Genomic DNA, 22,656 nt, shown 5'->3' with positions numbered 1-22,656 from the left:
AATTGTATTAATAGCCACAATATCAATGAATTTACAGTAAAGTAGTAGTGAATAAAATGTAGAAAGTAATAGATATATATTGTCTAAGTAATGTCGGAGTGATAATATACCATAATATACCGTAGTAATAGTTCCGCATGATGTTGAGTAAGTGGAACCATAAATAATTAATCTCAAGACAAATTATATTTTCGGATAACAATATTTGGACAAATAACAAATTTCGCATTTACTATCTAGATTAAAATTTTATATTAAATTTTAAAAATTAAATATGTAATATATATCATGTTATATTTATATAAAAAGTTTAAAAATATAGTAAACTTTATAAACTAATTGTCATGTGATTTATATAACTTTCTTAATATATTTTATTTGTTAGTTATCATTATGAAATTTTAGGAATTGTAATTAAGATAATCTTCTATCCCGGTAAGGAGTAAGCCAACCATATAAAGTATTGACTTTGTCTGAAAGTGTGACATATAATATGATGTTCGATGTTTGTATTGGGTTTGCAAAAGACTTTAAATAAGAACAAGAACGTATTATAAAACTCAATAGATAATGCCTAGTGTATATTGTTTGGCAGATGTGTGCATGGTTCCAATCGGAACAGGATCTGCAAGTATATCTGATTTTGTAGCTCTAATTGAAAAGAAGATCCGTGAGAGTACCTTAAAAAGTACTTTACATAGTGCTGGTACAACTATTGAAGGGCCTTGGGATGATGTTATGAAATTAATCGGTGAACTTCATGAATACGCCCATGAAAACGGTATAATTAGAATTCAAACGGATATGAGAGTGGGAACCAGAGTCGATAAACAACAGTTTGCTCAAGACAAAATAGATGTGGTATTAAAAAAATTAAATGAAATGAAGTAAACACTCTTTTATTAGAAGTTCTAGATATCCAAATTTTGTTCAATTTTCATATATTTTTGATTAGAAATTTTGCTAATTTAGTACATTCACCCTATGTAGAACCACATTCTTAATATTTTAATAATATTTTGACATTGTTGTCACTTCTATCATTTAAAAAATAGTATAATATTCAACTTAAAATAAATGTCCAGAATTTAACAAGGACACTTTTAGAACGAAAAATGGCAAAATAAAGTTTATATTGTTTTTATGGAAGATATTTTGATTAAAAACATTCTAATAAAGTTATTTTTATAAAAATTTTCAAGTCTACCTCGAAAATCTCTCCTATATATATTGGTATTTACTATCAAGTCCATACTTCAGACTATAATCCATATAGGGATTTTTCCTCAGTTCTTAAACTATTAAGAAATGGAATTGGCGGGATACATGATCCTAAGGCTCTTCTTGCATGGTTGTTCATGTACTTTAAGCCTAATATATAACTAGCATTAACCCATCCAAACCCTTCACGGGCAACACCTTTAACATCAGCACCTTGATTACCATATTCTGCATCCACTTTATGAGGATCAGTCGCTCTTGTTAGATCGTATTTTTCTACAACAATACCATTGAAATCAACAAAGGCCTTTGTCATTATGTAACACCATCTATACACTAATCTGTTTGCGATACATGTAAAACCATAATTCTCTAACCCTTTCCAAGCTAATATTTGATGAGGAGCCCAACCGAATGGGTAATCCCATTGTCTTGGTGGTCTGTTAACAGAAATCGGCCCTCTTGATTCTTCTGAGCATGCGACTAACCCACCTAAGACTTCTAATTTCGGTAATGCCTTTTTTACCAATATTTGTGCTTGTTCTTGAGTCGCTAACCCAGCCCATAGAGTCCAAAAAGATGTTGCAGATTCATAACTAGTTCTTTCTTTAAATTTTACATTATAATCGAAAAAGAAACCTTTTTCTTCGTCCCACATATATTTAGTTATTCTACTTTTTCTTAATTCTGCTAAGTTTCTCCAATGTTTTGAATCCGTTATAGTATCATCTCTGTCATCATAGAATTTGTCATCACAGTATGTAGAAATAAAATCTGCAATGTCATTTTCGTATTTGTATAATAATGAATTTAAGTCTGCTGTCGCTAAGTATGCACAGACACCTTCAAATCTATAAGTGGTATCATGCCCAGACTCTCTTACTGCTCTGTCGTGTAAGAAAAAATCATCTAATGCAGGTTCGTTTACTTTTTCCTCATTATACAATGTTTTGAGTTCCTCTATAGAAACTTTATATTTCATAGCGTATGGGGCTAGAATTGTATCAAAGTGTTCACTTTCTGTTTCTGGAGGAATACCTTTACCATCAGGATGATAACATGATAATCCAGTTTCAGGATCTAGTCTAGGTTCGGCCATCCATACAGTTTTATACTCCTTTATAGCTGCTTTCATTGCTCTCCTTAAAAAGTCTATGGCATCAGGGTTCTGATCACCGCCAATTTTATTAAAAACGACTAAAGCCATATCCGTTAAAAAGGGTGGCTGTGATCTACAGAGGTAGTAACTTCTATTAGCGTTTAAGATTTTTCCATAATGCTCAATTTCAAAAATAAAGTGTTCAACCATTCCTTTGGCAACGTCTACTTTTCCACTTTCCAAGAGACCTAAAGTCATCATATATGAATCCCATCCATATAATTCATTAAACCTACCTCCAGGCACTGCATAAGGAATTCCGATTAATGCCTTCTCACCAGTGGATGGATCAATATGTTCTTCCATTGCCAATGCCAGTAAACCTGGAGTACCATTGATTGATTGAACATACTCTGGAGTGATGTCCTTCGGTAAATATTCTACTTCTAGTTTCCAAGAAGGATTCATTTGTGACGCTTGTACATAGAACTCAAATTGTTCTGGGCAATTGTATGGAACATAAATTCTTGGATTTTTGGCTCCAGGGGCATCAATTTTTGTATCTTTTGCTAAAGTAGCAATGTTGTTTAAATCAACTTTTCTAGTTAATGAATCCCAAAATTGAGTAGAAATTAATCTAGTTAATCTACTTACTGGATTCTCATTGATTCGAGCTTCATCTAAAAATATTTGATGTCTACCAAAACTTTTTGCAATTGTTAATTCTTGTAAAAGATTTGATAACATGTAGGTACCCCTAACATTTATATATTTATAACCATCTGAATTGGCAGTACCGATTCTTAAAACCTTAGGACCTTTATCTTCAATTGTTATTTGATAATTTGAATCAGTATCTTCAGTAAGTAATAATTCTTTCAAAGTTGAATTAACATCTTCAATGAAAAAACGACGATTACCTTTACCACTTAAAAGAACATCATCTTCAGATCCTCTTCTTCTAATGGGATGTTGATTAAACTCTTCATTTTTCTTATAAAAAGAGATACCACCAATGGCACTCATAGTCCTCGTCCTTGTTTTTTTATTCTTTAACGATTTTTTGATGTCATCGATATGATCTAGTTTGGTATATTTTTTACTCTTAATAGTGCTTTGTCTAGCTAATTCATCATCAGAGTGTAACTCTAAATCGTCATCTTCTGGATTAGTTTTAGGTCCATAATATTTATCAGGATTCATAAAGGGATCTTTAAAGTCCTTCAAGGATGATAACCTTCTTGGTTTAGGTCTATTCCCAATCATATATTTATTTGTGTTGTTATCAACAGTTTCTAAGGGAGATATAATAGTGATTTTATTTTCAGATTTAGTCATACTTTAAGTTAAAATTTTATAGGTTGCGTTATTATAATTTTTTTGTTAATTAGTGAATAGATTTATTTTTTATACTGCTTCTTATTGTAATTTATACTAATTCTCTGTCAATACGATAATTAATGAATGGGTTAACAAATAGAATAGAATAAAAAAGAGTTTGATGAAGATATAAAAGTGAAATGATCAAAAAAGTACTTATATTCCTATTATTAAATACAATTAATAGGTAAGTGTGTTATATTTAAGTATTAAAACAGTTGAATTTAAAATACTTTATTATATTGTAGATCTTAGAACTTTTAATCTTGATATATATGATTTAGAATGTTTATTTATATATGATTCTAAACAACTTTTATTGTATCGAATTATGTTACTACAAAACGCTTTTCTTATTATATATCTTGTCTTTTTCTTGTGGCGCGTTTATTTATTGTTCCTTTTTTTTTCCTTTTTTCAGTATGCTTTATGAGATAACTAAGGGTTGATTTGAATATTCATACAAAATAACGTCTATTTAATGATTTATGTAATTGAGCAGAGGCATATATATATTGAATACGTATAACGATGATGTATTTTTTTGAATATTTTTACCTTTTAGATTTTGACCCATCTCTATTTTTTTACTATAGAAAACCTCTAAGGAACCCTTAAAATCTAATGTCAAAAGTTGACTGAAGTCATGTATATATTGTATTGATGTATTAGAACAAGATATGTAAAAAGAGAGAGATGATATTATGGACTAACTTGTTAATTGATTATTGTTAATTTCTTATACCTATTTAATGGTTATCATAAGATTGTAGTTCCAAAGAATAAGAGGGATTATTGAAAAGTGATAATTCTTCTGACCGAAGTAGCATAGCGATGTATGTAGATACAGAGAAATCTTTCTATATCTAAATATTTTAAGTTAAAGAAAATAAAAATAGAAAAAAAAGGGCACGAGTTAGTATGATATGAATATATATATATTTCATTCTTAAATTTTAACTTTAATCATTAAGACTAATTAATTACTGGTTTTAAAAATTGTATTCACTACAAAATGTGGTGAAGAAGCTTATAAATAGTAAACAGAAAAGAGATTGAATTGAGATTTTAGCTGTTTTAATATTGGATATTAAACATGCAACATGATGCTCATTTCTTTTTCATAATGTCTTTGTTTCTTTTAAGGATATTACTACTAATTATATTCGCTGATTTCAATATAGAATGGAGGATGGTATCTTTGAGATAGAAGTTTTTTTTTGCATCTCATCTGTTAATCATATTCCATGAATTATGATTTAGGGATCCACTCTAATGGTTTTAAACTTTTTTATTTTGCTTATATTGAAAATTGTTAATAATAAAGTAATTCATGATTTTTATTCGAATATTACAATATTATGATGACTAAGGAACAATGTTATATAAATCTGTGTTTTATTTCTCCGTAATTTATTTATGATATAGTTCCATTATTAATCTTCACTATTTAAATATTGCTACTGTTATTATGATTCTGATTAATGTTGTATTTGGGTTGGAAATAGTTACATATTTATACGTATTATTAAATATTTTACATGCAGAGTTTTATGACAATATAACATACAGAAGGTAAATGCAGATGCAAACTGTCGATCCACTAAAAACTTTATATCTCAAAATTCGCTAGGTATTAGTGATCCATTTTTTGGTTGCTTACTTCAAAAGCCCAATATTAAAAGAATATTGTTAGTGAACTTTCTTATCAAATAATAAAGAGAACAGGGAAATTGGAAACAGTCTTGCTTTATAATAAATAACGATGAGCCTGAATTCTCAGAAAATTCAATGGATATGTTCATAAAGAAACTCAAGCAAGAGATATTGTAAGAAATAGACCAGCATGTTTTATTTTTTATAATTGTTATTGTCTCTTACCTTCTGAAATTATTTTAAATGTCTTTTTCTATTATTATCATTATTATTAAAATCATTAATTACAACTTTTATCATTCCTGTTGTTATCATTATTATTATTATGATTGTTATTGTTATTATTCTTGTTATTATTATTAGTAGTATTATTATTAGTTTGGATTTCACCGTCATATTCTGTGCCCAGTGATATATTTCTTAATGGTTTACCAACTGATTTTTTATAAATGTATTTCATTAATATGTATGCCATTTGATATGGCGTGAAATCTGGCCATAAGACATCTAAAAATTCAATCATAACACCTCTTTCGCAAACTTGCCATAACATAAAGTCACTTAGTCTTGTTTCACCACTTGTTCTTATCAAAAGTTCAAGTTTAGGTAAATGTGCAGTGTATAAATTATAATTTAAAGTGTCTTCATCAATTTTATCTTGTTTATGTTGAAGTGTTTGTTTAATATTCTTATTAATGGAATGATAAATTTCTTCTCTACCAGTATATGGGAAGCAAATGTTTAATGTAGCTCTTTTATTTTTTTTGGTAACTTCAACGGCATCGCTTATTTCTTCCAATACTTCGGATGATAATAAAGAAAGATCACCAATTACTCTAACTCTGACTCCGAATGTTTCAGCCAATTCACCATTCTCTGTTATTTGTTTGACCCTATTACGAGCTAAATTCATTAATTGGTCAACCTCAGATGATGTTCTTTTAAAATTTTCAATAGAAAACGCAAACACTGTTGTTGTTTCAACACCTGCTTGATAACAAAGTTCTAATATTTTAGCCATACTAATAAACCCTGCTTCGTGTCCTTCTTTAATCTCCAGATCATTTTTTTTGGCATATCTTCTATTACCATCCATAACAAATCCAATATGCTTAGGTATACAGTTTGAAGACTTCAAAGTATTTGCTAATAAATTTTTCAATACATTCAATGTTGATGATTGAGATATTTGACTGGGATCACTGCCATTGCTACCTTTAAACCGATCTTCTGACATTATCTACTATGTTTTTTATACTGTGTTTAAAATTATATATGAATGATTGTTTAATATTATATGATAGTCTTTTTAATAATTTTTTTTAAGTGATTACAACAGTACTTCGATGATGAACAAAACTTTGCAATTATAAAATGTACAATGTTAATAATAAATTTCACGGGAAAGAAGAAAAAATATTGATAGTACACCCACGCAACAAAGGTATCAATTAATGAAGACGAATAATTATAACAAGAACAAAAAATAATATACGATTATAATATAGATTAAATTGAATAATTCAATTTATATAGTTTCTTAATCCTAACCATTTTCTTGGATTTACGCTATTAATTTAGTAAGTAATCTATTATTCTTTCTTTCTCTATCATTATTAGTTAATAGCATTCTGTCTATTTTCGTTCATTGCGTATATTTGAATGACATGGGCAATAGATAGAACCTAGGTTGACCAAAGAGTTTAGCAAACTAAACCGAATCTAACCTAACTATAAAAGATAGTAACAAAAACTATAATTGAACCCTACGAAATAAGCTGTTATTGAAAGGGGACAACGCATACAATGTGAATTGATATTAATTAACTAAACACTCAGTCTACTCTTCAACACTCATTACAAAGGCATTTTTTGGTAAGAAAATTTTTTTACAATAACAAGAAACTGTCGTAGTGTCTTAACAATGAATTGGTTGAAAAAATTCGAACTAAATTTATAATACAAGAAATTTGATACTATTTAGTTCGTAAAAGATACCACTATTCTTTACTAATTAACCAACTGCATCAATTTGTATACAACTATATGATTGTCCCTCTATTTCTATCTTTTTGTCTTGCTTTCTCTCTCGCAGTAGTTGATCAGTTGCTTATTGTTGGAAGATAATCTCATTGTGAACTCTGAAAAGTGTAATTACAGCTAGCATTAAAATATCTGCATTGTGGTGTGGTTACTGTATTGTTCTTAATTGTATATATTTATACACATATTTTGTAGTGGTTGAGTGTTTGTGAAACGGCGTCAAACAATTAAAATCTGTTGCTCTTAAAATATATATTCAATTGTGAGGTTTTCGTCTTTACCCGAATTCTAATGGCAAAAGGTAATGAACTTTTTAAATATTAAGAAAGACTCAATTATGTGTATCTAGATAGATAGATCGACCTTTGAAATCACTGTTCTCATTCATTAGTTATCAATGAATTATTGTTTGGATTATTATTAAAACATCTTTATGTATTGTATATTTATTTTATCAACCATTTTATATATGGTATACTACTTAGGATTTAAAAGTATTATCAGGAAGTTAATTGGAATAACAGGGATAATCAATATAAATTTTATATAATACATAGGCATATATTTCAAAAAAAAAAAATTAAAAGAAAAGAAGAAATGAAAGCTGGTACTTCTATGGTTAGCAAATCATTTCTTAAATCTTTCGACAAATTTATTTGTAATAATTCAAGAAATATCACTAGTCGACCACAGATATTGACCTTCAAGAGAAATAAATCCATCTTTTCAGATGCTATTTCCATGGCGACAAAATTGGTCACCCCTGCAATTATGTTAAAGAATCCAAATTCAATTGTCTCTAACGAGATGAGCAATTTAGCAAAACATGTAATGGATTTAATTAGTTCTGGTCATCCAATTTTAAACAGAGTTACAAGTTACTATTTTGAAGCAGAAGGTAAGAAAATACGACCATTGATTGTTTTGTTGATGTCTAAAGGTTTATCTAAAATCCCAATTGAAAAAAGAAATCCATTAAGATTAGACTCAGCAGATATACCAGATGATCCAGTTTATTCAAAATTACCAGAAAATTTAACACATAAAAACAGTGGTAATAAATCAATATTACTAGAAAATCCAATTTCAAGTTTTTCTCCTTTACATATTTTACATGGAATTAAACCTGTTAATCCTTTAACCAGAGGTCCTGAACCCTTACCACAATCATCATTCGACGTCGAAAATGGTATTTTACCAAAACAAAGAAGATTAGCTGAAATTGTAGAAATGATTCATACTGCTTCTCTTTTGCATGATGATGTGATTGATCATTCCGATACAAGAAGAGGTAAAGACAGCGGAAATAAGGCATTTACTAATAAAATGGCAGTTTTAGCTGGTGACTTTTTATTAGGTAGAGCAACGGTTTCAATTTCTCGATTAAGAAATCCTGAAGTGGTTGAATTGATGTCAAATAGTATTGCAAATTTAGTTGAAGGTGAATTTATGCAATTGAAAAATACATCAGTTGATAAAAATTTAACTACAATTAATTATGGTGATGTAAGCAAAAATATTCCGCCAGAATCAAAGAACTTGCAAAATAAAGTTCATGATTATAGAGTTTCAATTAATCCATCAGAAAAGGTTAGCCATGAAGAGGTTATAGACACAGCATTTGATTATTATTTGCATAAAACGTATCTTAAAACTGCCTCTTTAATTTCGATGGCATGTAGATCAGCAGCTATTCTGTCTGGTGTTGATAAAAAGGTTGTTGATGAATGCTTTGAATTTGGTAAAAATATTGGTATTTGTTTCCAATTAGTTGACGATATGTTGGATTTTACTGTTTCAAAAAAGGCTTTAGGGAAACCATCTGGCGCAGATTTAAGCTTAGGCATTGCAACAGCACCCGTGTTATATGCATGGAAAGAAGATAAGTCATTAGGACCATTGATTCTAAGAAACTTTTCCGAGAAATCAGATGTTCAGGTTGCCGTAGAAGCTGTTAAAAAGTACAATGGTGTAGAACAAACAAGGAAGTTAGCTGAGAAGTATAGAGATATGGCATTATCAAACTTAAGAACCGCATTACCAAATTCTGATTCCAGAGCTGCATTAGAATTTTTAACAAATTCCATTCTATCGAGAAAAAAATAAACCACTGAATTAAAGATAATAAATTATAACATTGAACTACAATAGGAATACAGCATGAATGCTTTTGAGTATCATTTCAATTCATTATCTCGCATCGTAGTCCTAGAAATATTACAAGCTAAGAAAATAACTGTAAATAGTATACTATATGTACGCAAAAGTAAATAAAAAATGGCATATTTCAAAATTCAATTACCTAATAGAACTATCTAAACTAATTCTAACAGCTGACGATATTAACTTTAAATATCGGGAACTACTAGTTTCACATTTTTGCCAAACTTATAGTTCTATGAATCTTACTTATGTATGTTGTACTTTACGCGCCGATGACATCTTGAGATAAATTTGAAGCACAGATAATTTGACAATGCTATTAGAATATATATAAGAATAAAAGAAATAAAGTCAATACTCTGCTAATTTTGGTCTCTATATTGTTTAATCATCGCAAATCAGGCTATCAAAAAAGAAATGGACTTATATGATGAGTTACCTAATAGTGAACTATTATATCTCCCAGAGTTCACTCTCATACTTGAAGCCTCTGCACAGAATAATGTCACGGTTATGGAATTTTTAATGTTGAATCCTAATGATTTATCAAGAGTATTGAAACGGTCAATCAATGAAGTGGTGAAATTTAAACAAATCCTTATCAGAGAATTGGAACAACAAAATGAAGAAAAAGATAAACCAGTTTTACTTACTGAACTTAGCAAACCAGTTTCCTTTACAACAGGCGATGTGGAAATTGATAATCTTCTTGGTGGTGGTATATATACACATGGTATAACAGAAATATTTGGTGAGAGTTCTACTGGTAAATCTCAATTTCTAATGTTATTATCTTTAAGTGTCCAGCTTCCTCTCTCACTTGGTGGTTTAAATGGTAAAAGTGTGTACATAACGACAGAAGGCGATTTACCTACTGAAAGATTAAAAGAAATAATAACATCAAGGCCTGAATTTTCTAATAATAATGTGTCACAAAGTAATATATTTACTGTTGGTTGTAATGATTTAATGACCCAAGAGCATATCATTAAAGTCCAATTGCCAGTATTACTTGAACAAAATAAGGATATTAATCTACTTATTATAGATTCTATCTCTCATCATATGAGAGTTGAGTTACAAAGTAGTTCTTTCAAAGAATCTCATGCAAATAGACATTATATCAATGAACTCGCTGAACACTTATTATTTTTGGCTAAAAAATATTCAGTAGCAATAGTAGTAGCAAATCAAGTCAGTGACAAAATACTTCTCACGTCTACCGATTCTTTTTCTCATGAAATTAGTGACTATGATTATCAAATGGGATGGATTGTTGGATGGAAAGATTCAAGTATAGTTTACAGACAAAAACTAAGCGAATCAAATGTTAATAATAAAAATAATTTGGAAGATAGTGCAATTTTATCTGATGATGACGATTATATGTTGGTAGAAAGGGAAATAAATAAAGCCATGGAAATAAATGGTATAAGAGTGAAACAAGAATTTATAAATAACGATAAGAAATCTAGTAAGGCTAGTAATAACAACAAAGAGGGTTTACAAAATGTAGAGGAAGGAATTTCAAAAAGTTTCAATGCACCGAAAAATAATAAAATAGTAAAAAGGAAAGTTGACACACACACGCCAAACTTAGGATTGTCTTGGGCTAATCATGTTTCAACTCGAATATTATTGAAAAAATCATATAAAGCATCGTTACTAGTAACTAGAGGTGAAGCACACTTGTACAAAGGGAACGACCCATCTGCATTTTGGCAAGTAAAGAGGATAATGAAAATTGTCTTTTCTACCTACACGACAAATAAAGAATTAGCATATACTATTTCAGAAAAAGGTATCGAGTACATGTAACAGTATTATAAATGTACATTATTTAGGTATTTCCTTAGATTATAATGACAGTTGTTAATAAAAGCCCAACGAACTACTTTTGTTCCTTGACGTTACAATGGATATATATGATAGAATTCTGTAATTTAATATAGTGTAACTTTATGTTTACATATCTATGTGTCTGTATATACCTATTTGTATCTTATAAGTCTAGTGGTAAATCTAAGGAAGCTCAGATACTTGAAGGTTCTTTGTATTTATCCTTATAAATCCAATCGGAGCCTACTAAGTCAACACCTTTGCTTTTTGCAATTCTGAACCAGGCAGCTGCCTTGACGAGATCTCTTTTCCTAGTATATGAAGATCTGGACCAGATGGTACCACATATGCACATAGAATCGACATGTCCCAGAGAAGCTGCTTTTCCTAAACATTTTAACCCTAGTTGTTCATTTGGTTCATCAAAACCATATCCTTTCAAATATGCAATTCCGTATTCGTACAAAGCTGGAACTTGAGGCTCTTGAATTTTATCTGGAACACTTGATTCCCTCTCCAATTTAATCGGATCAATGTCTACTTCAAATACTTGTTCTTCAAAAGATAAAATTCCAGTAGCTTCTTTAATATAATGCAATGATTGTTTATAATTTACTGTTACACCGTAGCCGTTTCTTAATGCTAAACCATAAAGTAAAAAAGCAGTTAAATTGCTTTCAAAACATGCTAATCTCAATACTTCTGTAGATTCTTCTACCTTACCTTCATTTCTTAATTTTAATGCGTTATCGATTACATTGGATTGGGTTTCACTATTACTCGTAACATTATTATTTACTTTAAGTGATTGACTTTGTTTATTATTAGTAGTACTTAAATCTACGATTAAATGTTGTTCCTCCATAGACATCTTTCTTTCAGGATTAGCAAAATATCTAATATCGTTTCCATTTTTATTATAGACATCAGAGTTACTTTGAACTTTGCTAACAGAGTTTTCGAAATGTTTTCTTCCTAAATTAGTATCTGCGTAATCTGAAAATGAACGAGCATGTTGAGAATAACCTTCTTTATTTTTATGATTTCCCTTATTCAACCTTAAATTTTTGGGCATATGCAAAGGACCTCCGAATTGGAATTTATTTTTTTTATCAGGTGAAGAGATACTTGTATCTCCTTGGTCTATAAGAAATTCTCTATTAAGTGGAAGGACAGTATTCTCTTCAGACAATTCGGACGATGCTCTTTTATCTTTGTTTGCTTTTGGGGATCTAAATATATTTTTCAATGAGAATGATGATTTCTTCTTATGGGTTTTAAAATCAGGTTCAGTGTCACTATATGTTGAATGAGATGATAGTTTTAATGACGTGGCTGCTGGTGATGATTTATTTACAGATGCAGAAGTTTCAGTTGAGAATAAAATAGAGTTATTATTGGTCTGATTTTTTGAAGGTGTTGTAGGAATGGTATCGGCTGATGAATGAGAAATTGGTTTTGTTAGTGCCTCACTTGTATTTAATTCAAAACTTTGGCTTCTTTGAGTTTTCTGACTACTCGTATTTGAGATCTTATTAGGCCGTATTACAGGGTCGGTATTTTTATTGAATATATGAAATGGTTTAGTATTTTGTTGTAAATTATGCAAAGCTTGTGTGGATGGAAAATTATTATTTGTAGATTGATTATGTACACTTCTTGATTTTGGTAAGTTATGTCCTTGATGAGATTGAATATTGTTTTGTACTCTATATTTTTCAAAATTAATTACATTCCTGACTTTTTCACGTTGACCTGGAATGTTTTGAGCATTATTAAATTGTTGGTAGTGATTTCTATTATTTGTCATCGCTGACATGCTATGATTAGGTAAATAAAGTCCTGGAGAAGGATTCCTTGGGAAATTATGTGAATCTTGGAATGGTTGCCTTTTATTTTGACTAAATTTTTTATCTTGAATTTGAAAAGAATGATTATTAAAATTGTTGTTGTTGTTATTGGCATTAAAATTGGTATTAAAATCACTTCGATTATAGTTATTCCTTATATTATTCTGAAAATGGTTATTGTTATGAAGAAGTTTGTTATTATTGGTAGTATTAGTAATGTTAGTATCGTTGTTTTTATTAATATGAATAGTTTGTAGAAGATTGTAATCATTTAATTCTGTATCTTCAGAATCTGATTCTTCTTCTACAAAATAAGAATAGCGATTATTGGAGATGGAATGTTGTTGAATAGAGGTGACTGTACCATTATTCTTCAATTTAATGTTACTTAATTCTTCCAAATTATTATTTTCAATTGGTTTCACTGTTTGATCTGGTATCTTCTTAACGTCACGTAAAGATTGAAATTTTGAAGCTGGAACAGAACCTTTTGCATTGAATTCCTTAAAAGATTGGTTTCTCTTTGTTTCTTCCTCTATCAATGCTTGTTGTAAGATTTCTTCATCATCAACACTAAGATCTAACTTGTCCAATAGTCTTTCCGTAGTCGCAATTGTGTCAAATGACATTAAACTAACGTTTGCATTGCTGTAGAGGCTCTGTGCTGCAATCATATTATTATTCTTAAAAGATTTATCCTTAATTAAATCATTCTTATTGAAATGGCCATTTCCTAGATCGTCCAAAGGTGAACGATCGTTCGTGATAACTGGCATATGATATATCCCAAAAGAAAATGCACTGTAGAATAGATAACAAGAATGGATATAAAATAGAAAGAAATGATGTTTTTTGGAATATTTTAAGGAAATAATATTTTTATACCGGATCAATAACCTTTATATTTTATTAATAATATATTTTGTTTTATATTTTAACGTAGCTTCTAAAATGCAGTTTAAATATTTTGAACTTAGCCTATTGGGTGTTTTTGAAGCAGGTATTATAAGATTAACGAGATGAGATTTTTTTACGATCAAGTCACATAATTTTTATAGAATGGTAAGAACTAGATTTAACTTTTTTATAACATAGATATGAATATTTGTTTGTCTTCACTGAATATTTATTATTGCAAAAAAATCATTATTTGAATTTAACTTCAATGATTCAAATCTGTTGCTTCACGAAATGTTGTTTCTTTGTTGTTTTTGCACTTCCGCTGTATTATAAAACAGTAAGATCAGATTCCTTTTAAAAAAGAAAAACGGATATTTCCATTTTTGTGGGTTATACAAATTTATTTATAGGTGAAAATTTCTATTAGAGGGCTCAACATTTCTCGATTTGGTCGTATTTCTTTTTATTTTTTATTTCTTTCAGTGAAAAGGTAGTATAGCGATAGAGACATATTCTTTTTTCTTTTTATTCCTTTCCTGGTAATTGTATTGGGTGCGCCATTTCTCTGCCAATTTAATACTTGTTCAAATGACGAATATTAAAATCGCCTAATACTAGTAAATAATACTAATAATAATCATCATCAATAAGATATGAATTTCAAGTAAAGTTGAATATTGAACACGATTGAAGTAAACAATACTTAGATAGAGACGATTAACGGAAAAAAAAAAGTGATAATGTTCATATTTATTATTCTAAATGATATTCTTCGAAACTAGAAATATTTTTATAGAAAAAAAAAATATAAGAGAACTTTAAAAATTACAAATTTATTTAATTTTTGATAAATTGGCTGCTGATTTCATTGTATTGTTTGATGATTCAATGTAATAATTACCAAATACTGACCAATGGAAGTTTACAATCGAATATAAGTGGTAATAACTATTTTCCAGTTCTGAAATTTCTGTAACAGCCAGTAAATGTTTCTTGTTATGAGTATTTGCAGCAACCGACAATTTTTGTTGTTGATTTGGTGTTGTAGAAGTAATTTTTTTATCATTAGTTGTATTTGTATTACAAAAATTGATAAAATCTTGTTTAACTCTACCATCCAAAGTACAACCTGCATTCTCGTATATTGTATTTTCTAATGCAGTAAAAACTCTTCTTTCGAGCACTCCATATACTTCACTTAAGGGTTGTGTTTGTTTGGATAACCAGGACTTGGCAAAATTGATTTTATTTTGATCTAGTGTTGGTAATTTGTTAACATTAGTCGTAGTTGATACATTGTCATCACCAGATATTTTAGAATCAGAATTTTGAGTTTGAGTATTTATAAAACGGACGTTTAGATCATTAATAACCTTACAGAAATGGATAGAAATAGACATTATGTTTTTAGTCCATCTACAGTTACCGTGTTCGTCACTAATAATACTTAAAATATCACTCTTTAATTTGTTTACTGGGTATTCTTTATTAATGTATTCTTTACTTTTTGGTGAAATTGTAGTGTCACTAGCAACTAATTGTTGAAACAGTAATCTGCAAATTAATAAACAAACAACTTGACGAAGATCTGCTCTTAGTAATATTAGCCTTGTATGGTCAAAAACCAAGGTAGTTGGGTAATTTCTCACCATTTTACGACAAGATAACAAACTAATAATAGATCTAATACATAGCCTATAGTTCTCCTGGACTGTAAGTTGATCTTTCTTAATCGAATTTTCAGCTTCACTCTCTTTAACTTTGCTGTTGAACCAGTTTAGGGACGATTTAAAGTCAATTTTATTTGAGTTCATCAAAGGATGGAAGTATTGTTTTTCAAATTCTATGGCATTGCTTAATAATGCAGGTCTCAAGATTCTAATTTGATGATTTGCGATATCTAATTTCATTGCTTCTAAAATTTGGAAAACTAACTTCAAAGCCTCTATTAATTTTGGCAATGATGCTTCTTCTTCAGATTCTTTGAATTTGGTATTCATTTTGTCAACCCATGGATCTCTCATTGGTGCACAATGATGTTTTAATAATTCTGCTAGCCAATCCGAGAAATTAGACAATTGTAATGATCCCTTAATTAACTCTTGAACAGTCAATTCAGTGTCCAAAATTCCATTAATCATGTCAGATTCTTTTTGAGGTACAGTGGTCAGTAGAACGTCTCTCAATGTGTCGAATAATGGAACTAGGTGTGTCTTGTTGTAATCAAAAACCTCTGGTCTTCTCATATAGACGTACAATTCGTTTTCAACATCCTTCCAGTACTTGTCTGCAAGTTGTGTCTTTTTGAAACCTCTCTCACCATCCAAATTTGGTCTAAATTGTAATAGAGGATCAAAGACGATATCATGCCTCAGTTGAGGGTTTTTCACAATTTCTTGTAGATCAATTTCTTTCAAACATTGTAGGTTGATTGGAGGCAACGGTAGTGGACCAGATGTAGATTTAATGTAGTCTATTCTTTCTTCCAAAGTTAAATTGTCTAAATTGCTGTATGAAATCAATTTGTGGTTATGAGAATTGTTAGTTTTGAAGAATAATGAATTTTTTGTATTTGAAGGGATATCATTTTGTATATTAATTTTTGATGAATTGGTTTGAAAAGTTGGTAAATGTGGGGATGACGACGACACAAAAGAGGAGGAGTCAGTGGCATCTGGCGATGATTTTTTGAACAATAGAGATGGATGTGATGTTTGTGCAGGTTTGTTAGTAGCTCTTAATATTGACCGATAGGATCTGTTGTATTTTCTTTTATTTACTCCTCCTCCTCCTTGAAGAGATGAGTGATTTTGAGCTTGATTGAACCTATTAAGATTGCTGCTTTCTACACTATTATCATTCAAACTGGATGGATCTGTTGAGGCAGGGATGCTTTTACTTTGTGGATGAGATGTTACAAAAGTGGGGAGTCTTCTTAAAGAAGAATGCAATGTGATTGGTAATGATTGTGATCTAAATTTATTGTTATTGCTAATTTTTTTAATATCCAATAACAGTTGTTCACTCTCATTCTCTGATTCAGCGATTGTTGTCACTCCTTTGATTGTGTTTTTTTCATTATCTGCACTTCCGACGTTATCCTCTGGGTTTATTCTTATATCCTGGTTCGTCCTTGAATTAACGTCGTCGTCTAGTTCTATTTCGATATCGACATTGTCATTAGCATCACTTGTCTGAACAAGTTTATTATCGTAAGCATCATCTTCATGGTCTTCGTTGGACATGTCAATATCACTATCACTTATGTTTACGTCCTCTGAATTATTAATAAATTGGCCGGTTTGAGGGTCAAATGGTTTGAAGAAAGACGAAGATGAATTACTATTATTGACCGTAATATTGCCACTCACGCTCATGGCATTGCTTGTATCAGAGCGAGTGTTATCGTTATTATTGTTGTTGTTGCTCATGTTGATTTTGTTGTTGTCGGCATTGATTGTAGCGGAAATTCTCTTATTCGTTATGGCCCCAGTAGAGTTATCATCTTCAGTTTCCATTTCTCTTTCTACGTTAATAGTTGGAGTCACACAGCCATTTTTGTTGATGTTTATATTAATTATGCTATCTGTATAATCTCGTAAACTGTTTTTCTTGATATGCTGGTGAGGATGATGTTGAACCATACTTGATCGATTACTCATGGATTTTGAATTACTTGCTGAGATATCATTTGAGGATGGATTTCCCTTGGAAGAGCCTGAAGCTGATGCTGAGTTTGCATTATTGCTTGTGCTTGGATTGGCAGCAGTCGAAGCAGTTGTAGAAGTATTCATTGTGTCAAAAAATAAATAAAAGAACAGTTATTAACTTGGTAGTAAAATTGGTGTATTATTTTTTATTTTATTTCTTTTTGAATGTGAGGGGGGGGAGCTGAATAGTTATTAGAATATATTAAAGTTTGTAAGCAGATGTAGTGATCTTATATTAGATTTTTTGAAGATAAAATATAACAATGTGTATACGAAAAAAATTTTGCCTCTTGTATGCGCGTATGAGGGGGGCGGAGGGATGGTTTTGTTCGGGGCAAGGATAATAATGGAATTTCAACACTATACTAGAAGGGTTTAATATTATTTGAAATAAACTGAAAAAAAAGGATTCCAATATATATAGTGAAAAACAATAAATACAGATTACAGCTAGGTAGTTTGATATGTATATATATATGAAGAGAGTTATAATTTGAAAAATATTAAATAGAAAAAAAGAATAATGAAGAAGTTTTGAATGTATAAATTTTAAGTTCATTTTTCAGAAAAAGATAAAAACAAAAAAATTAAAAAAAAAGAAAATAATCATAGTTTAAGTCTCGGTGAATAACGGAAAACCCCATAAGAACAGTGGTAACATAAGAATAATACTAATAATAATATATATAATACTCAGCTGAACTAGACTAACTTAGCTAAGTCAAGTTAAGTTAATTGTTAGAAAGGATAAATAGGTATATTTGTAATAGTTAACGTAATGAATGAGTATAATAGTGCTACTGATGCAAGTGGTGATTGTAAACTGGATATCTTGATTAAGAAGGTAGAAAAAAAATTTTCAACAAACTTCGTACTTGAGTAAGTAAGTAAGTTAGAAAAGAAAAAAATATTGAAATACTTTGGAAAACGTTGGACGGCGGAAAACGGAAAATGGATCAATCAACACGTACGATACATAATGAGGGACAAACACGATTTTAGGTTGTGTGCGGATTGACTTGCAAGTGGGATTGTGAAGACGATGGGGGAGAAGAAGTCATTTTTACTCGTGCCAGAGTGTTGTGTGTAGCGGTAGGTGATCGTGTGGAGACAGAATAGATAGCATATTGTGCGGGATAGTACTCCCCACAGTCGTGTTTAACAGGAAAAGTAGGCAGGAAAAAAATTGCATGTTGGTGGGAGAGAGGAGAAGGAAGAAGGTATGGTATTTTGTCTGTGTGGAGATTGATTGATCAAGCTGCTGCGGTAAACTGTTCCGTTCTGGTGTGTAAAATGTCTGGTGTGTCTATGTCTCTCTGCGTAACCAACCTGTTCTTGAAAATTTGGGTTACTGGTGCGGGAAATACTGTGTGTGCGGGTTAAAATGTCCTAGAAGTTTGGAATAGGAAAAAGAAACGGCGGTGGGAGGGTCTGTGCAGCACATGGCGAGGAAGGTATACATACAGACGGTGCACGGAAGTGCTATCGGCGGAAGATGGAACGCACCGATCATGGGAAGCAGACGGTGGACAGTGGACCGTGGACCGTGGACAGCGCAGACTAGTAATCTTCCTGGAGGGAAGCGGATGATACTAGGATGAAACACTATAATAGCGAACGCGTACCCATTCAAGAGACAAAAATACGAGCCGAGGTGAGATGAAACGAATCGAAAAATAAACGAAACGAACGGTAAAGTAAAATAAAGTATAATAGAGTAAGTACAATAATGGAAGAGAGAAGAAAAAAAAAAAAAAGAAAACGACGGAATAAAGGAGAAAAGAAAAGAGAAATGTTGGGCAAACACAGCAGCTGTAAGAGAGAAACTCCGTCGATCGACAGTTTGGACGCGTCTGTACCCATTCGATTGGTATCTGGTTACAAACATTTACATGCACATTGAACTCGTAGGAAAAGTAGAGTCGCCTCAGACCAGTCAGCTCTAGGAGTTATCTCTGTGTTGTTATTTGTGTTCTTGCTTTTTTTCTTTTTAGTGATATGTTTTGGTTACTTTTTTTGGCTTTTTAACGGTTGCTGGAGGCGAAATTTTAAGTCAGTGATCAGTGTCAGTTAGCCGTGGACACTTAAACCCGAATGTTTTGTACTGTCTTATTAGAGATGGCATTATTGCACCATGCACCGATTCTTCCTGTCTTTTTTAGGTTCTTTTCTTTTTCCCTGCCGTCGTCTCTACGTAAAAGTACGCGTGTGTGTGTGAGTCAGTGGGCTGTGCGTGCTGATTGTTTTCTTCTAGATCATCCCGTATTTTTTTATTTATTTTTTTCTTTCATCAATTATGAAAGGGACGGTGCAAGGGAGGCCTTAAAAATAGTACGAGGCCACAGTCATATTCACTCCCCAAATCATTACCGAATCTAGTAGAGGCAGCCAAAAAAGAAATTCAAAAGACACCAAAAAACAATAATGTGACGCACACAGTAGAGTGGCAGCTAGTTAAAATAATGGACGAGAAACGAAGTAAAGACACATTCTATATATTGGTAATGTACTTAATTTAGCATAACTAAGCAAAAGGTATCATAGTGGCAAATGAAAGAAGATCATTATTATATCAACCATCATCAGCTCACCAGAATTTCTAATATGTGTCTATATTGTATGCATATATATCGCAAATTATATGGTCATCTCTATAACAAGAGGAAATAGCTGACCTTGTGTTAAAAATAACTTGAGCTAGATCACTTAAATTTTGAGAAATTACCTTATTGCCATATATAAAGACAACCAATGCAATGAATCGATCGATCATCGTCGACTAATAAGAAAGAAAATGAAATATTTCAAAATTAGAAGTAGACAACGACCGACCAACACTACTTGTACAAACACTACTTGTACTGTATAGTTGTTTATTAATATATCACATATTTTTTTCTGTCTTCCGTTCCCTATTGACATAGATAGTATACGTAGTATCACCTAACGTACCCTTAATGTAACGATTCTTTTAGAAAATAGAAAACATTAAAAACAACTTTACATATCAAATATAATGAAAGCTAAATTTTTTAGTGCGGTCTGTCTTTCTCTATGGTTCGCATTGTATTACATCGCAATCGTACGTTATCAACATGTGAGATAAGATCAGCAATCAAATGAAAATAACATCAAAGTAAGCAGAAAAGAGAGCCTTATTTTGTGAAGTTGTTCAATTTAATCTCTAATTTACGCAAAACTTGTCTTTGTTTCGATTACACTAAAATAAAACTCCTATATTGTTATAATAAGTAGCATGTGTATTGACAACATAAAGGTAAAAAAATTTACATTTGGCTACTAATTTATGTCATTTCGTATCATTCGCTATAATATGCAATAGCACTCTATCCGTTAACAAAATATAAACACTCGTCTAAAAATATGTATATTAGTAAAATTTTTAACTAGTAACCAAAACTTTTGAATATAAATTATTAATTTTATTTTATTAATTTATTTAATATAATCCCGTTATAAATTTTTTTCAATATTTTTACTTATTTATTTAATGATTTGATTTATAAAATTTTTCATTACCTTTATGTTATTTAACCACCGAAACCGTATAAAGTTCTACCTTGTCTCTTCAAAGCATAAACAACATCTAATGAAGTGACAGTCTTTCTCTTGGCATGTTCAGTGTAAGTAACAGCGTCTCTAATGACAGATTCCAAAAAGGTCTTTAAGACAGCTCTAACTTCTTCGTATATCAAACCTGAAATACGCTTAACACCACCTCTTCTAGCTAATCTTCTGATAGCTGGCTTAGTGATACCTTGAATGTTATCTCTTAGAATCTTTCTGTGTCTCTTAGCACCACCTTTACCTAAACCTTTACCACCTTTACCTCTACCGGACATTTTGTGTTAATTATATATATTTTTATTGATTGATTATGTGTGTGTTAAGTGCTAAATATATTAATAAACAAGCAACATAAATAAGAGAAGAGAAGTAACAATTATAAGATCTTTATTAAAACAAAATGGACGAAAAAAGAATACTAAATAGTGCAAATATAAGAATATGACGAACGAAAAAAGGATACGAACTTTAAAAGATTAGGATTGATAACTGAAAAAACGAAAGAAAATAGTAATATAGTTAAACAAACTAAAAAGTCAGGTTGCTTATATACCAAATTTATATGATAAGAGAGAGATCATCATCATCATTTAACTTCCATTTCCAAAAATTAAATAAAGTTGAACTAATAAGGAGACCTCAATACTTAGATATAAACGTAGAATTAAGGTCCAACAAATTAGAGTCAGCGAGAAATAAAATAAACAACGAAAGCAGTCTAGTACCTATTATTGTCCTTATTTTACTTGAAGCTTATAGAAAGAAGAAGAATATTGGAAACGGATAACAGAGAAGAAACAAGAATGAATTTTAAAACAACCAGTATAAAACCCACTCCATTGTAGAGTGGATGATTACCTTACAGTTCATGGATCGAAAAAACTGGAACACCTTAACTATGAGCGAATGGGAAAATCTGAGAATGGTTTATCATCTTCACTGTATTGTCTTCAAAAACGACACAAGGGCAGTGACTATAAATATATATTATAAACAGTCAAATGTTAAAAGGTTAAAATGTTCAATATAAGAAATGGCGAGTGCTTGAGTGTGTTTCCCATGGTTCATGGAAACGCACACACACAAAAGAAAGTAGAGGCAGCGTTGTTTTTTCCAAAATAATTTGAAAAGAAACGGCCCCGTCCGTCGCGCGTTCCAAGAGTTTCGCATCGCTCGTAGTTAAGCGGTTCTCTGAATTTCACACCTA

At 30.7% G+C, this 22,656-nt stretch overlaps 9 protein-coding genes across 9 annotated transcripts; 3 read left to right on the top strand and 6 right to left on the bottom strand.

The window, feature by feature from the left end:
- Nucleotides 1-570: 570 nt before the first annotated feature.
- Nucleotides 571-891, top strand: ECM15 (Ecm15p; the record flags this gene model as incomplete). The annotated part of the gene is made up of 1 exon (XM_003683908.1): nucleotides 571-891. One exon carries the CDS (start codon nucleotides 571-573, stop codon nucleotides 889-891), a length of 321 nt encoding a protein of 106 aa, XP_003683956.1.
- A 370-nt stretch (nucleotides 892-1,261) lies between these two features.
- On the bottom strand, nucleotides 1,262-3,658 carry TPHA0A04480 (alpha,alpha-trehalase NTH2; the record flags this gene model as incomplete). Its single annotated transcript, XM_003683907.1, has 1 exon — nucleotides 1,262-3,658. The coding sequence occupies one exon, from the start codon at nucleotides 3,656-3,658 to the stop codon at nucleotides 1,262-1,264; it is 2,397 nt and encodes a 798-aa protein (XP_003683955.1).
- A 1,978-nt stretch (nucleotides 3,659-5,636) lies between these two features.
- RER2 (ditrans,polycis-polyprenyl diphosphate synthase) lies at nucleotides 5,637-6,593 on the bottom strand (the record flags this gene model as incomplete). Its single annotated transcript, XM_003683906.1, has 1 exon — nucleotides 5,637-6,593. The coding sequence occupies one exon, from the start codon at nucleotides 6,591-6,593 to the stop codon at nucleotides 5,637-5,639; it is 957 nt and encodes a 318-aa protein (XP_003683954.1).
- Nucleotides 6,594-7,996: 1,403 nt separating this feature from the next.
- Nucleotides 7,997-9,505, top strand: COQ1 (trans-hexaprenyltranstransferase; the record flags this gene model as incomplete). The annotated part of the gene is made up of 1 exon (XM_003683905.1): nucleotides 7,997-9,505. One exon carries the CDS (start codon nucleotides 7,997-7,999, stop codon nucleotides 9,503-9,505), a length of 1,509 nt encoding a protein of 502 aa, XP_003683953.1.
- A 474-nt stretch (nucleotides 9,506-9,979) lies between these two features.
- Nucleotides 9,980-11,380, top strand: RAD57 (putative DNA-dependent ATPase RAD57; the record flags this gene model as incomplete). Its single annotated transcript, XM_003683904.1, has 1 exon — nucleotides 9,980-11,380. The coding sequence occupies one exon, from the start codon at nucleotides 9,980-9,982 to the stop codon at nucleotides 11,378-11,380; it is 1,401 nt and encodes a 466-aa protein (XP_003683952.1).
- A 214-nt stretch (nucleotides 11,381-11,594) lies between these two features.
- Nucleotides 11,595-14,027, bottom strand: DSF2 (Dsf2p; the record flags this gene model as incomplete). The annotated part of the gene is made up of 1 exon (XM_003683903.1): nucleotides 11,595-14,027. The coding sequence occupies one exon, from the start codon at nucleotides 14,025-14,027 to the stop codon at nucleotides 11,595-11,597; it is 2,433 nt and encodes an 810-aa protein (XP_003683951.1).
- A 957-nt stretch (nucleotides 14,028-14,984) lies between these two features.
- SOK1 (Sok1p) lies at nucleotides 14,985-17,945 on the bottom strand (the record flags this gene model as incomplete). The annotated part of the gene is made up of 1 exon (XM_003683902.1): nucleotides 14,985-17,945. One exon carries the CDS (start codon nucleotides 17,943-17,945, stop codon nucleotides 14,985-14,987), a length of 2,961 nt encoding a protein of 986 aa, XP_003683950.1.
- A 1,264-nt stretch (nucleotides 17,946-19,209) lies between these two features.
- Nucleotides 19,210-19,749, bottom strand: TPHA0A04420 (uncharacterized protein; the record flags this gene model as incomplete). The annotated part of the gene is made up of 1 exon (XM_003683901.1): nucleotides 19,210-19,749. One exon carries the CDS (start codon nucleotides 19,747-19,749, stop codon nucleotides 19,210-19,212), a length of 540 nt encoding a protein of 179 aa, XP_003683949.1.
- Nucleotides 19,750-21,412: 1,663 nt separating this feature from the next.
- HHF1 (histone H4) lies at nucleotides 21,413-21,724 on the bottom strand (the record flags this gene model as incomplete). Its single annotated transcript, XM_003683900.1, has 1 exon — nucleotides 21,413-21,724. One exon carries the CDS (start codon nucleotides 21,722-21,724, stop codon nucleotides 21,413-21,415), a length of 312 nt encoding a protein of 103 aa, XP_003683948.1.
- Between the last annotated feature and the right edge of the window lie 932 nt (nucleotides 21,725-22,656).

This window comes from Tetrapisispora phaffii, chromosome 1, assembly GCF_000236905.1.
Source record: "Tetrapisispora phaffii CBS 4417 chromosome 1, complete genome".
In the NCBI taxonomy this organism is placed as follows: domain Eukaryota; kingdom Fungi; phylum Ascomycota; class Saccharomycetes; order Saccharomycetales; family Saccharomycetaceae; genus Tetrapisispora; species Tetrapisispora phaffii.
Note: the sequence above shows the minus strand (reverse complement) of the source record. Positions and strands in the feature narration are given on the sequence as shown.